Consider the following 13,410-nt stretch of genomic DNA (forward strand, 5'->3'; position numbering starts at 1 on the left):
GAGATACCAGACTCCAGAAGCACTCGGTGAATCCCTGGAGAAACGTGTAGCCTTGTAGGAAAACTGCAAGAGTGCAAACTCTTTATTTCCTCCCACCTCCATGGGCCCCTTCCTCAGCTTTTCCCCTACCTGCAGCTGTATCATTTTCTCCAGCGACGTCCCTCCGGAAAAGTGCTCCACGTCGGTGAGTCGGAGGTCCAGCTCCACCAGCCACACCCGGATGGTCTCTTTCTCCAGCTCAAACTTTTCCCACTGGTTCACAAAATGCTGGCAGGGGGAAGGAAGGGAAAGAGCCTATCAAACACCGCCCTTTATTCACAGAGCTAAGAGATACCTGGACAATATTGTAGGAAGAACATCTGCCCTGAAGCAGCTATTCAAAAATGGCCTAGGTTATCCCTGCGGAATCGTATGATGCGTGATCCACAGCACTGGGTAATAATAATAATAATAATAATAATAATAATAATAATAATAATAATAATAATAAATTTTATTTATACCCCGCCCTCTGGGCTCTGGGCGGCTAATACCAGTAAAATTACAATATAAACATAATGGGGGACGATACGCAATTTAAAATACAGGTTTAAATGCCACGTAAAATGCAGCCTCATTTTAATAGTAGCCCATAGATCAAAACCATAAGGGGAGGGAAACAGAAGGGTCAGACTGAGTCCAAACCAAATGCCAGGAGGAACAGCTCTGTCTTGCAGGCCCTGCGGAAAGATGTCAAGTCCCGCAGGGCCCTAGTCTCTTGTGACAGAGCATTCCACCAAGTCGGGGCCAGTACTGAAAAGGCCCTGGCCCTAGTTGAGACCAGTCTAACCTCCTTGAGGTTTGGGACCTCCAAAGTGTTGTCATTTGTGGACCGTAAGGTCCTCCATGGGGTATACCAGGAGAGGCGGTCCCGTAGGTATGGGGGTCCTAGGCTGCATCTGTGGCCGCCTTTGCAGAGCCACAGTCCCAGGGTTTGAATGTGGCCCTTGAGACCTCTCTATGTGGCCCCCAGGACCCTTCCCAAGACACACCCCTCATTGGTCCCATTTTCCTTGGGTGGAATAATATATCCTTGAGCTCTGGCAACGGAGGGAGGAGAGAGACAGGTGTTTGTGAATGTGCATAGGAGAGCCATAGCTCAGCAGTCGGGTGTCTGCCTTGTAAGCAGAAGGTTCAGTCCGTCTCCAGACAGGGCTGCCTAAAATCCTGCAGAGCCGCTGCCAGTCAGTGTACACAGATGGAGCAAAGATCTGACAGCTTCCTGTGTTCCTGAACCAGCCCAGTGTATAAAGTTAAAATTCAGGTTCGCTGCTCCACAGACCACTGGCATGCGGCCCTCGAAAGGTTATTGTTATGTACTAAGTTGAATAGGATCCAGAAGGCAGCAATCTGATTGGTCCTAGAAAAATAGGATCCAGAAGGCAGCAGTCTGATTGGTCTGCAGGAGCCACCCAATCCAACTCCAGGTGGAAGTGAATCCGCAACCTGATTGGCCTACAGGAGAATCCCTGAATTAGCCAATCACGTGGGGCCCATTGTGTAAATAATGCATATATAGCAGACATTCTGAGGGAACTCCCATTCCTCCTCACCACTATGAGCTCAATAAAGAGCATGAAACTCTCTCGACTCAGAGTATATTTCAGTTATCCCGGAGGGAATGTGGACCTCAAGGTGACTGTGGACCTCCAAGGTCCAGCGCCCACCAGGACCCACCTTCAGCCTCTTGCAAATGGCAGCTGTCCGAGCCTGCAGGTCGTCCCAGCGCTGGTTGACCTCTTGCACCGTGGGCCGGAGCGGTGGGCCGATGGCCCCGCTCCTCACCAGCTGATGGTACCGCCTGTTTAAGGATTCCAGAGGAAGCAGCTTGTCTGAAACTTGTCTTTGTAGCACCTGAAAGGGAGCCATGCAAAATGCCAGTGGGGATGTTGCAGGAATTTATGCATAGGTTGGGGGGGGGTTGCCCCTCCAGCAGATATCATGCGCATGCAGCCCACTACCAAAATCAGCACAGTCGCTTTTGTGACTTTTGTGCTTTGTCCCCACAAAACACTTCATCACACTTTCTTCCTATCTATTCAAAGGGCCTTTGCTGCACGATACCAAATGTGAGAATTCACTGATCAATGTCTCTATGTACTGGCTCACTGGGAAAACTTCAGAAATTCCTATAGACCTGTGAGCTCAGCTCCTCAGCAGCCCCTCTGCCTGAGTGATAATTTTTGGCATCCTGATACCCGAGTGCCAGACAGGTAGCCATTCCAGAAACAACAAACTCAGATGGAGACGAAAGGGTGTGATGAACTTAGCTGGGAAACAGGGAAATGTAAATATCTCTTTTGTTCCACTTGATGGGTGTTTGGTGGAGGGCAAGGGGAACCATGGGGCAGGGTCCAGGATGCTCAGATTACGGCCACCAGACCTCCCCTTTCATGATGTAACTGTGATCCATCCCGCTCGCTGTCCTGGCTTCTTTGCTCTTTGGGGCTGGGGGGCGGAAATAAAACTTTTTTCCTTTATCCCCCCCCCCCCCGCAAAAAAATAATTGCGTCCTATGGGCCGTGTGCCCTATAGGGTGAAAAATACGGTAAATGGGTGATAAAATGTTATTAATGTAAGGTTACCAGGTGTCCCTGTTTCCTGGGGACAGTCCCCGGATTTACAAATCAGTCCCCTGCCAAAATCCATTGAAGTTGAAAAGCGTCTCGGGATTCATTGAAAAAAATCTGGTAACCTTATATTAATGATTCATGAAGTTTTTGTGTGGATTCACCCAGAAGTCGGTCTGCCTCTTTTCTGTGTGATGCCATGATCTTTTTAAAAAACTGCCTTTTAATGATATTTTAAAGTGCATTTTCCTGTCAAAATCATTTCCTTCAAAATACCCATTTCTAAATGTGTTCTCTCTGCAATATATTTTGATATGTTGTTGGGCTATGTCAGTGGTTCCTTAAGTGGACAGACCCACTGCTTGGGGGGCAGTAGGATTACCTAGGGGGCGGCAGAGGGGTGCCGAAGGTGTATATGGTCACCAGACTTTGAAAAGCTGGCATCGCTGGATCAAGTCCATCCATTCTGTAGACTTAAACTAAATTGTTTTAACTGGGTTTTGATTAAATATGCAATTAATTGTTAACTGTTTTGAATTATCGCATTATTACTTTCCTTAGTGGGCTGTGCAAACTGCTATTCCTGAATAATGCTTTTCAAAGGCTAGGGCAGGGGGCACTGAGAACCAAGCAGGCAGTGGCCTGAAAAACTTTGGGAACCACAGGATTGTGGCCAACTTTATAAGATTCAAATTTGGCTGCCCACTAAGAAAGTGGTGTTGGGGGATGAGTGTTCAGACCCCTTACTTGTGGGGTGCCTCAGGGTTCCATCCTCTCCCCCATGCTTTTTGATATCTATATGAAGCCACTGGGAGAGATCATCAGGGGGTTTGGGCTGGGTGTCCATCAATATGCAGATGATACCCAGCTCTACCTCTCTTTCAAATCAGAACCAGTGAAGGTGGTGAAGGTCCTGTGTGAGTGCCTGGAGGCGGTTGGAGGGTGGATGGCGGCTAACGGATTGAGGTTGAATCCTGACAAGACAGAAAGACTGTTTTGGGGGGACAGGAGGCGGGTTGGTGTGGAGGATTCCCTGGTCCTGAATGGGGCAACTGTGCCCCTGAAGGACCAGGTGCGCAGCCTGGGAGTCATTCTGGACTCACAGCTGTCCATGGAGGCACAGGTCAATTCTGTGTCCAGGGTAGCTGTTTATCAGCTCCATCTGGTACGCAGGTTGAGACCCTATCTGCCTGTGGACTGTCTGGCCAGAATGGTGCATGCTCTAGTTATCTCCCGCTTGGACTACTGCAATGCGCTCTACGTGGGGCTACCTTTGAAGGTGACCCGGAAACTACAACTAATCCAGAATCTGGCAGTTAGACTGGTGACTGGGAGTGGCCACCAAGACCACATAACACCGGTCCTGAGAGATCTGCATTGGCTCACAGTGTGTTTCCGAGCACAATTCAAAGCATTATACCTGAAGGAGCGTCTCCATCACCATCGTTCAGCCCGGACACTGAGGTCCAGCTCTGAGGGCCTGCCTTCTGGCGGTTCCCTCCCTGCGAGAAGCCAAGTTACAGGGAACCAGGCAGAGGGCCTTCTCGGTGGTGGCGCCTGCCCTGTGGAACACCCTCCCATCATATGTCAAAGAGATAAACAACTACTTGCCATTTAGAAGACATCTCAAGGCAGCCCTGTTCAGGGAAGTTTTTAATATTTAATGCTGTATTGTTTTTAACACTCGATTGGGAGCCACCCAGAGTGGCTGGGGAAACTCAGCCAGATGGGTGGGGTATAAATAATAAGTTATTATTATTACCATTATTATTATTATTATTATTATTATTATTATTATTAATGTCCTTGTCTGACAGCTGTGCATCCTCCCTTCCCCTGACATTTACTCACCGTGAAGCAGGTGCGAGGGAACCGTAGGCCCTCCAAATATTGCCTGAGCTACAACTCCCAAAAACCCCAGCACGTATGGCCAGGGCTGGAGAACAGTTGCAGTTCAACTGTGAAACCTGAGGGTGGGGCTTGTATTTATTCCAGATCTCTGGGTTCTGTGATGAAAGCCATTGTGATGTAGTGGTTGACTAGCACCTTGGAAACCAGGGTTGAAATCCTCACATGGCCATGAAGCTTAGCTCACCGCTGGTGACCTTGGGCTACTCGCTGCCTCTCAGCTAGAATCATAGGATTGTAGAGTTGGAAGGGACCCCCAAAGGCCATCTAGTCCAACCCCCTGAAACGCAGGCATCTTGCCCACAGCCATCCCTGGCTGGGTTTGAACCACCAACCTTCTGGTTACACACACTGACCCACTGAGCCACAGTGAACTGACTTAATGTTGTGGAGATGAAATGAGGAGGGTGGGCGCCTTGGAGAAAAAGGCAGGATATAAAACAAATAAGTAAATAATGGGTGCTTTATAAATTACCTATACTGAGCAAACAGAAAGAGGGGGAGAGACGTGTAACCCAGAAGCAGCAGAAGTCACAGCGCCTGCAACATTTCTGTGCAAATTGTGTTCGTCATAAGTGATGCTGCAATGTCAATTAACGCACCACTGAAAAATTAAGCGAGTCCCAGAACCGTCTCCATTTTAGCAATTCAACCTGCTGGCTGGCAGTCAAGATGCCTTGCTTTGAGCGCTATGAATTTCTGAGCGAGCCGTTCTCATCTTTCCGTTCCTCTCTCTCGTGCAGAAACACGCACACAAGGTGACCTGGATTGCTGCGGCTTCAAAAGTTGTTAATTCACACAAAAGTGTCGGTGGGGAAGAGAACAAAGGCGCATTCTCTCTCCCGCTGGCTCCCCTCGGAAGGGTGGCCCATCCTTCCTAAATGCCTCATTTGTTCGCTCATTTGTTATTTTTGGCCCATCGCTGCTCCTTTAAGATAAAAGGGCTGGCAAATCCCAAGCTATCAAATGTGTACCTGGCAAGGAAGGCTCTGTAACTGCAGCTTCAGGGCTGCGTAAGACACAGAGTGCACTTAAAACACACAGATTCCCCTGAATAATCCCAGGAACTGCAATTCACAGTGCTAAAATTCCCAACATTCGTTGGGGGGAAGCAGTGTTCTTTAATATGCAAAAGCCTTTGACTGTGTCGACCACAGCAAACTATGGCAAGTTCTCAAAGAAATGGGAGTGCCTGATCACCTCATCTGTCTCCTGAGAAATCTCTATGTGGGACAAGAAGCTACAGTTAGAACCGGATATGGAACAACTGATTGGTTCAAAATTGGGAAAGGAGTATGACAAAGCTGTATATTGTCTCCCTGCTTATTTAACTTATATGCAGAATTCATCCAGCGAAAGAAAGGCTGGGCTGGATGAATCCCAAACCGGAATTAAGATAGCTGGAAGAAATATCAACAACCTCAGATATGCAGATGACACAACCTTGATGGCAGAAAGTGAGGAGGAATTAAAGAACCTTTTAATGAGGGTGAAAGAGGAGAGCGCAAAATATGGTTTGAAGCTCAACATCAAAAAAAACGAAGATCATGGCCACTGGTCCCATCACCTCCTGGCAAATAGAAGGGGAAGAAATGGAGGCAGTGAGAGATTTTACTTTCTTGGGCTCCATGATCACTGCAGATGGTGACAGCAGTCACAAAATTAAAATACGCCTGCTTCTTGGGAGAAGGGCAATCTTAAAAAGCAGAGACACCACCTTACTGACAAAGGTCCGTATTGTTAAAGCTCTGGTTTTCCCAGTAGTGATGTACGGAAGTGAGAGCTGGACCATAAAGAAGCCTGATCGCTGAAGAATTGATGCTTTTGAATTCTGGTGCTGGAGGAGACTCTGGAGAGTCCCATGGACTGCAAGAAGATCAAACCTCTCCGTTCTGAAGGAAATCAGCCCTGAGTGCTCACTGGAAGGACAGATCCTGAAGCTGAGGCTCCAAGACTTTGGCCACCTCCTGAGAAGAGAAGACTCCCTGGAAAAGACCCTGATACTGGGAAAGATGGAGGGCACAAGGAGAAGGGGATGACAGAGGACGAGATGGTGGGACAGTGTTCTCGAAGCTACCAGCCTGAGTTTGACCAAACTGCGGGAGGCAGTGGAAGACAGGAGTGCCTGGCGTGCTCTGGTCCATGGGGTCACGAAGAGGCGGACACCACTAAAAGACTAAACAACAATAAAATTCCCAGTGTTCTTTGGGGGGAAGCAGTGTGCTTTAAAGGGCATGGTGTGTATGCAAAGCAAGGGCCAGACAACCCGGCCCTCAGGAGGTCCCTCCTTACCTTGAACCTTTGCAGCTCTTTCTTGGAATTGGCATAGGACACCTGAGAGGAGTTTGGGGAGGCAGCCATCAGTTCGGCAGCCCACAGCCAGTCCTGGAAGCGGAATAGCAAGTCTTGGAAGGCTTTCTGGAGTTGCCATGCCTGCTCCTCTCTGGAAAGGGGAGAGTAATCGATCCGTCAATGCACGAAACCAAGGCAGACTCTGGGAAGAAGGACTACCCCACCAACCACCTGCCAGAACTCCCATCTTGAATTTAAAAACATTTATACAGGGCGAGTCTTTTAAAAGAGACTCACCCTGTATATTCTGTATCCATGGGGCCTCTTTTAAAGGACTCACCCAGTAAATAGCTTATATTTTTTAAAAATAAGGGATCGAAAGTGACGTTCAGTGATTGGATAGTTTTAGAAAGTTGCTGCAGTAACGTTGTACTGGAGCTCTATATAAGCAGGCTGACTGAGCCCTTCAGTTCAGTTCTGTTCTGGCCTCTGAATAAACAAGAGCTGTTTGAAGAATCGCTGTGTCGTCTGATATGTTCACCCACAACTTAACAGTATCATTGTGCTTTGAATGCGTGCTGTGCAGGTGGCCTGTATTTTTTTATTATCTCAAAACTCCATTTTGCATTTCGCACTCCATCCTTGATACACTTTACGATACGGTGGTACAGAAATACTGGTCTGCCCCACAGAGGACCTTAAGGTCCATGAATAACCATAGTTTAGAGGTCCCGGGCCCTAAGGAAGTCAGATTATCCTCCACCAGGGCCAGGGCCTTCTCAGTGATGGCTCCAACCTGGTGGAATGCTCTGTCCCATGAGACCAGAGCCCTGCAGGATTTAACCTCCTTCCGCAGGGCCTGTAAGACAGAGCTATTCCGCCTGGCTTTCAATTTGAACTTAGCCTGATCTTTTATTCCTCTTCCTCCCCTTTTTATGAAGATCACCCACTCTGAGACCCCACAGCTAATTCTCCCCTGTTCTCCTCGCTGGCCCAAATAGGACTAACTTAGCCAGCTAGCCCTGGTGATCATCTAATGTTTATTGGATGGATTTCCCCTCTAAATTGATTTTTGAATTTTGAATTTATTGTTATTCACGTTTCATGCTGTTTTTTGTTGCATCATTTAAGTGTTTTAAATTTGTTGTTCACCACCCTAAGCCCGGTTTTCTGAACCGGGAAGGGCGGGGTATAAATAAAAATTTATTTATTATTATTAAAGGTAAAGGTACCCCTGCCCATACGGGCCAGTCTTGACAGACACTAGGGTTGTGCGCCCATCTCACTCTATAGGCCGGGGGCCAGCGCTGTCCGCAGACACTTCCGGGTCACGTGGCCAGCGTGACAAGCTGCATCTGGCGAGCCAGCGCAGCACACACGGAAACGCCGTTTACCTTCCCACCAGTAAGCGGTCCCTATTTATCTACTTGCACCCGGGGGTGCTTTCGAACTGCTAGGTTGGCAGGCGCTGGGACTGAGCGACGGGAGCTCACCCCGCCACGGGGATTCAAACCGCCGACCTTTCAATCGGCAAGTCCTAGGCGCTGAGGCTTTAACCCACAGCGCCACCCGCATCCCTTATTATTATTATAAATAAATGTTAAGGTTGCTCACAGGTGGGCAAGGAAACCTCTTCTGAGGGACTCTGGGTCTTCACCCAAAGGCCTAGCCTAGTGCGCTAACCAAAAACTGGGAGATTTTTTCAAGAGCTCACCTGATGCGTTTCTCCACGGACACTGCGGAAAGGTCGCAAGCAGCCATCTCTGGCACCGGCTGCTCTCCACGGAGCGTGGCACATCCGTGGCAATCCCCAAGGGGCATTTCCTGCCTCCAGCCAATTCTCTGCATCCTCAGCCCAGAGTTTTGGTGTGAAGGCTTCAGCTGACTACCTCTGTGGCGGAGGATGCGTCAGCCTCATCCGAGAGTTTGCAGACAGCGCGGGAAACAATGAATGCCACATGGCGGCCCCTTCAGTTCGTGGAGCGAGTTCAGGATCTGCCCGCCAACTCTGTCTGCGAAGGAGCACAGTTAAATTTTAGAGAAGGAAAGGAAAAGAGAGAAATTAGCTATTGCAGATCTTGAGGAAGGGGCAACATCAACGTCTATCTGAAGAAAAGACAAAGGGGGTCAAATCCAATTTCTGACAGGCTTAGCCCAGGGGTGGGGGAGCCGCAAGATAGGACTCTGGGCATGTGCAGAGTGCATTTACCTAAGCGTCACCACACATCTTGGCTAAGAAATAAGAACACTGAGGGCGAGGGCAAAGGCCTATTTATTGTAGAGAGAGAAAATCCAGACACAGCAAAGACTAACCTTCCTCACCCAAGTTTCCTTCTCCTTTAGTTTATCACTTAGGTAGCCAAGTTCATAACAACATATCTGCTTCTAAGCAAATAAACACAGGGAGGTTTATTGCCCAGGGAACCCATTAATTAGTATTATCTTAAAGTCTGCTGAGAATTTTCCGCATCACCCACTGTGCACCATCAGTGATATAAAAGGAGATCAGTAACAGAGGCTCACACAGTCCAGATTGGAAAATTTTCAGATGAGATTGATGGAAGTGAGGAAATTGTATAAGATGTTAAAATATGTTTAATTACTGTTGAAAACAATATGTTGAAAATTAACAAAAAAAATTATATATATATATAAAAAGAACTAGATGATTCTTAGGGTCCCTTCCAACTCTACGATTCTCCACTCCACCCCCACTATGATAATTCTGGTCGCCCTTTTCTGAGCCTTTGCCAACTAGACAATATCCCTTTGAGCAGAACTCTGCAAAGCACAGCAAAAATGGCAATCAAGGCAGGAAGAAGAGCAGAAAAAGAAATGTCAGGTTTAGCAAGAAAGCTGCAAAGCCAGATTCCACACACACGCTTATTTCTTCTGTGGTGGTTTTCACAATTAACAAATACTGTTCTGAGGTGCTGGATTGAGGGCGGGAGGGATGGCATTTCAAACTGGCATCCAAGGAAGAAAGAAAGAAAGAAAGAAAGAAAGAAAGAAAGAAAGAAAGAAAGAAAGAAAGAAAAGGACTCAGTCCTTTTGTTAGAAGGAAAAGACCAAGTGGGTTTTGTTGCGAAGGAAGCAATTTAGCCAAGATTCGCAAGAGGCAGGAGAATCACTGTCTGAGCAGAGGCTGTTAAAAGAAAAGAAAAGGAGGGGGAACAATAGAAGCATAGAATTGGGGAGTTGAAAAGGGAACCCAAATGGTTCTTTGGTCCAATGCCCTGCAGTGCAGGAATCACAGCTGAAGAATCCCTGACAGATGGCCTAGCCAGGAGTTTTGTTGGGGGGGGGGCAGACCTTGTGTTAGCAGAACGTTTCCAAGCACAATTCAAAGTGTTGGCACTGACCTTTAAAGCCCTTAATGCCCTCGGTCCAGTAGACCTGAAGGAGCGTCTCCACCCCCATCATTCAGCCTGGACGCTGAGGTCCAGATCCGAGGGCCTTCTGGCGGTTCCCTCACTGCGAGAAGCCAAGTTACAGGGAACCAGGCAGAGGGCCTTCTCGGTAGTGGCGCCCGCCCTGTGGAACACCCTCCCACCAGATGTGAAGGAAATAAACAACTACCTGACAGTTAGAAGACATCTTAAGGTAGCCCTGTTTAGGGAAGCTTTTAATGTTTGATGCATTACTGTATTTTAATACTTTGTTGGAAGCTGCCCAGAGTGGCTGGGGATACCCAACCAGATGGGTGGGGTATGAATAATAAATTCTATTCTATTCTAACCTCCGTTAGCTATGTATTTTTATTTATTTTTATTGATTTAAGGGGGCAGCTGCCCCCCTTTGGCTACGCCCATGCCCCCCAACCTCTGTTTAAAAGTCTGCAATGAAAGAGGGTCCACCACTATCCATGGAGACAGTCCTTTCCATGTAAAAGCTCAAAATTTAGCTCTTCAGCAACAGGATACCTCCTTTACTGACTCCTCTTAGGAGAAATGATCCTCATTTATCCCTACAAACAACTTTGTTTATGATAATGCGCAGTGAGTCTCCTCTGCCTGCCCACCAAATATAAAATTGCATCACAGGAAGATGCCTTATGGTAAGTCAGACCACAGGTCCATCTAGCTCACTGCTGCCTGCACTGGCTGGTAGCAGCTCTCCAGGATTTCAGAGGTGGAACATCCCCATGCAAAGCTCTTCCACTGAGCTACAGCTCTTCTGCAAATTAAAAGGTAGGCTTTGGGTCCAGGGCTTAATTTGAAGTGAGGTGCTTCGCAGCTCAGAAGTTGTTTTTCAGGGCGAGAGAGCTTTGCCCCAGAAGTAGCCACGCAACAATAACAAAGGACATAGCCTCTGAGCATGCAAAGAATGAATTTCCCTTGCTGCTGCAGAACTGCAGCTTCCCCACTTGTGACTCAGTCAGTAGAGCAAGGGACTCTTAATCTCAGGGTCCCGCTTTGGGCAAAAGATTCCTGCATTGCGGGGGGTTGGACTAGATGACCCCTGGCAGTACTTTTTCCAACTCTATGATTACTATGATTCAATAACAATAACAATAATTTATTATTTATACCCTGCCACTCTGGGCGGCTTCCAACAGAATATTAAAATACAATAATCTATTAAACATTAAAAGCTTCTCTGAACAGGGCTGCCTTCAGATGTCTTCTAAAAGTCTGGTACTTGTTTTTCTCTTTGACATCTGGTGGGAGGGTTTTCCACAGGGCGGGCGCCACCACTGAGAAGGCCCTCTGCTTGGTTCCCTGTAACTTGGCTTCTCGCAGTGAGGGAACTGCCAGAGGACCTTCGGAGCTGGAACTCGGTGTCCAGGCAGAACGATGGGGGTGGAGACGCTCCTTCAGATATACTGGACTGAGGCCATTTAGGGCTTTCAAGGTCAACACCAACACTTTGAATTGTGCTTGGAAATGTCCCGAGAGCCAATGTAGGTCTTCCAAGAATGGTGTTATGTGGTCTCGGTGGCCACTCCCAGTCCCCAGTCTAGCTGCCACATTCTAGATTAGTTGTAGTTTCCAGGTCACCTTCAAAGGTAGCCCCACGTAGAGTGCATTGCAGTAGTCCAAGCGAGAGATAACCAGAGCTTCCACCACTCTGGCAAGACAGTCTGTGGGCAGGGAGGGTCTCATCCTGCACACCAGCCTGAGGTCTGCAATTGTCAGATAGGTTTGAGATCACCCTGGCCGCTCCCTCTCTCTTTTTAACAACCAGGCCTGCCCAAAATTTAATACAACATAGGAATCTTCCCTATATAGATCCAGACAATTGGTCCAACTAGCTCAGTCTTGTCTACTGGCAGCTGCTCTTCAGGGCTTGAGACTGTGGTTCTCTCTCTGCCCTACCTGGGGGTGCTGTTAAGTGTTGAACCTGGGACATTCTGCATGCATTATGCTTGATAGCACTGAGCTGCAGCCATTACTCTCAACATAAACAGGAAGCTACAACATCAACCCATCAGGGATGCCCAACACATCTGAAAACCAGGCTCCGTAAATTTCTCCTAATCTTTAGTAAGAAAGAAAAAAGATACTTTGCCCATTCTCAAAGGTACTTTTGTCCTTATGATTAGCTCTGGAAAAAAAGAATTAACGCCTAACAAAAATTAAGCTCCACCTGGCTCTCTTTTCCTCCCAAAAGGCTACAGGAATGGTTGGGAACAATGCCAGCCTCCTTCCCTTTTATGCTCAGGCCAGAAGATGCCCCCCTCTCTGTGCCCTGCCTTATCAGCCCTTGTGACTTTTTCAAATATTGCAAATATTCTCACTGCAGCTAAAACAAACACCGTGTTTCCCTGATGGCCCTTGCAGAATTATTGCGGCACCAAAGCAAGCACAGCGGCAGCTTCCCTTGGGTCGTCTGCAGCATCCCCTGCCAATAGACTTGGCAAACACGTATTGGTGTACGCAGAGGTTTGTTTGGCTTCTCTTTTGGCACGTAGCTGAGGGCATGCACCTTGCAAACGGGCTGGCCAGGGCGCTCCAGCCAGGGATCTGTTATCCAGAGTTTGTGGGGTGCAACAGTAAACAGGACAGTGGCTCTAAGCGTACACAGAGTTCAGTCTCTTTCCCGCACAGGTGTCCATGCCTGCCTGGGATCAGGGAGCACAGAATCCGTGCCAAAAGCTGTGGTCTCTAGGTAGATTGGAGGCATCTGGTTTTCCAAAATTGAGCATCCAAGCTACTGAAGGTGCCAGAGGAAATATATGGTTTGATTAGCCAGAGTGAGAAACAGGCATTCCTCAAAGCTGAAACGGCACCACAGACACAGGCAGGAAACTCTTTTCAAATATAGGGCTTTGGTCCAGCTAGCTTAGTGTTGTCCACACTGACCGGAAGCAGCTCTTCAGGGTTTCAGAGTGTCTCTGGACAATGTTTTGCTGTGGGACCCATGGTTCTTCTGCATGAAAACTTTTGCACATGGTGCTGTTGCCGTCAAAATGCCAGCCTGCATTCCTCATCCACCTTTAATCTTGATGCAACCTTTCTGGTGAAAATCCGCTCCTATAAAAATAAACCTCTTGCCAATATGACTTTGCAAACTATCCCCGGTAACTGTGTGCCTTGCCGATCCCATAATTAGCAGCAAGAGAGAGTGTGCCACACCTGCAGGATTGCTGTCTGCGATT

General features: G+C 47.8%; 1 protein-coding gene across 3 annotated transcripts in view; it reads right to left on the reverse strand.

Moving 5' to 3' along the window:
* Window positions 1–13,410, reverse strand: part of SYNE4 (spectrin repeat containing nuclear envelope family member 4) — a 32,902-nt gene that overhangs the window by 17,787 nt on the left and 1,705 nt on the right. For 2 of the 3 annotated variants that reach the window (XM_028741817.2, XM_077932420.1), the window contains exons 2-5: window positions 8,524–8,821; window positions 6,810–6,960; window positions 1,717–1,893; window positions 130–267 (exon numbers count right to left, since the gene is read on the reverse strand). In XM_028741817.2, coding sequence (XP_028597650.2) covers window positions 130–267; window positions 1,717–1,893; window positions 6,810–6,960; window positions 8,524–8,657 — 600 coding nt within the window. In that variant the 5' untranslated portion in view covers window positions 8,658–8,821. The remainder of the gene's footprint in view (window positions 1–129; window positions 268–1,716; window positions 1,894–6,809; window positions 6,961–8,523; window positions 8,822–13,410) is intronic. The other variant, XM_077932422.1, reaches the window with a different exon arrangement.

Source organism: Podarcis muralis, chromosome 7 (genome assembly GCF_964188315.1).
Source record: "Podarcis muralis chromosome 7, rPodMur119.hap1.1, whole genome shotgun sequence".
NCBI classification, from domain to species: Eukaryota; Metazoa; Chordata; class Lepidosauria; order Squamata; family Lacertidae; genus Podarcis; species Podarcis muralis.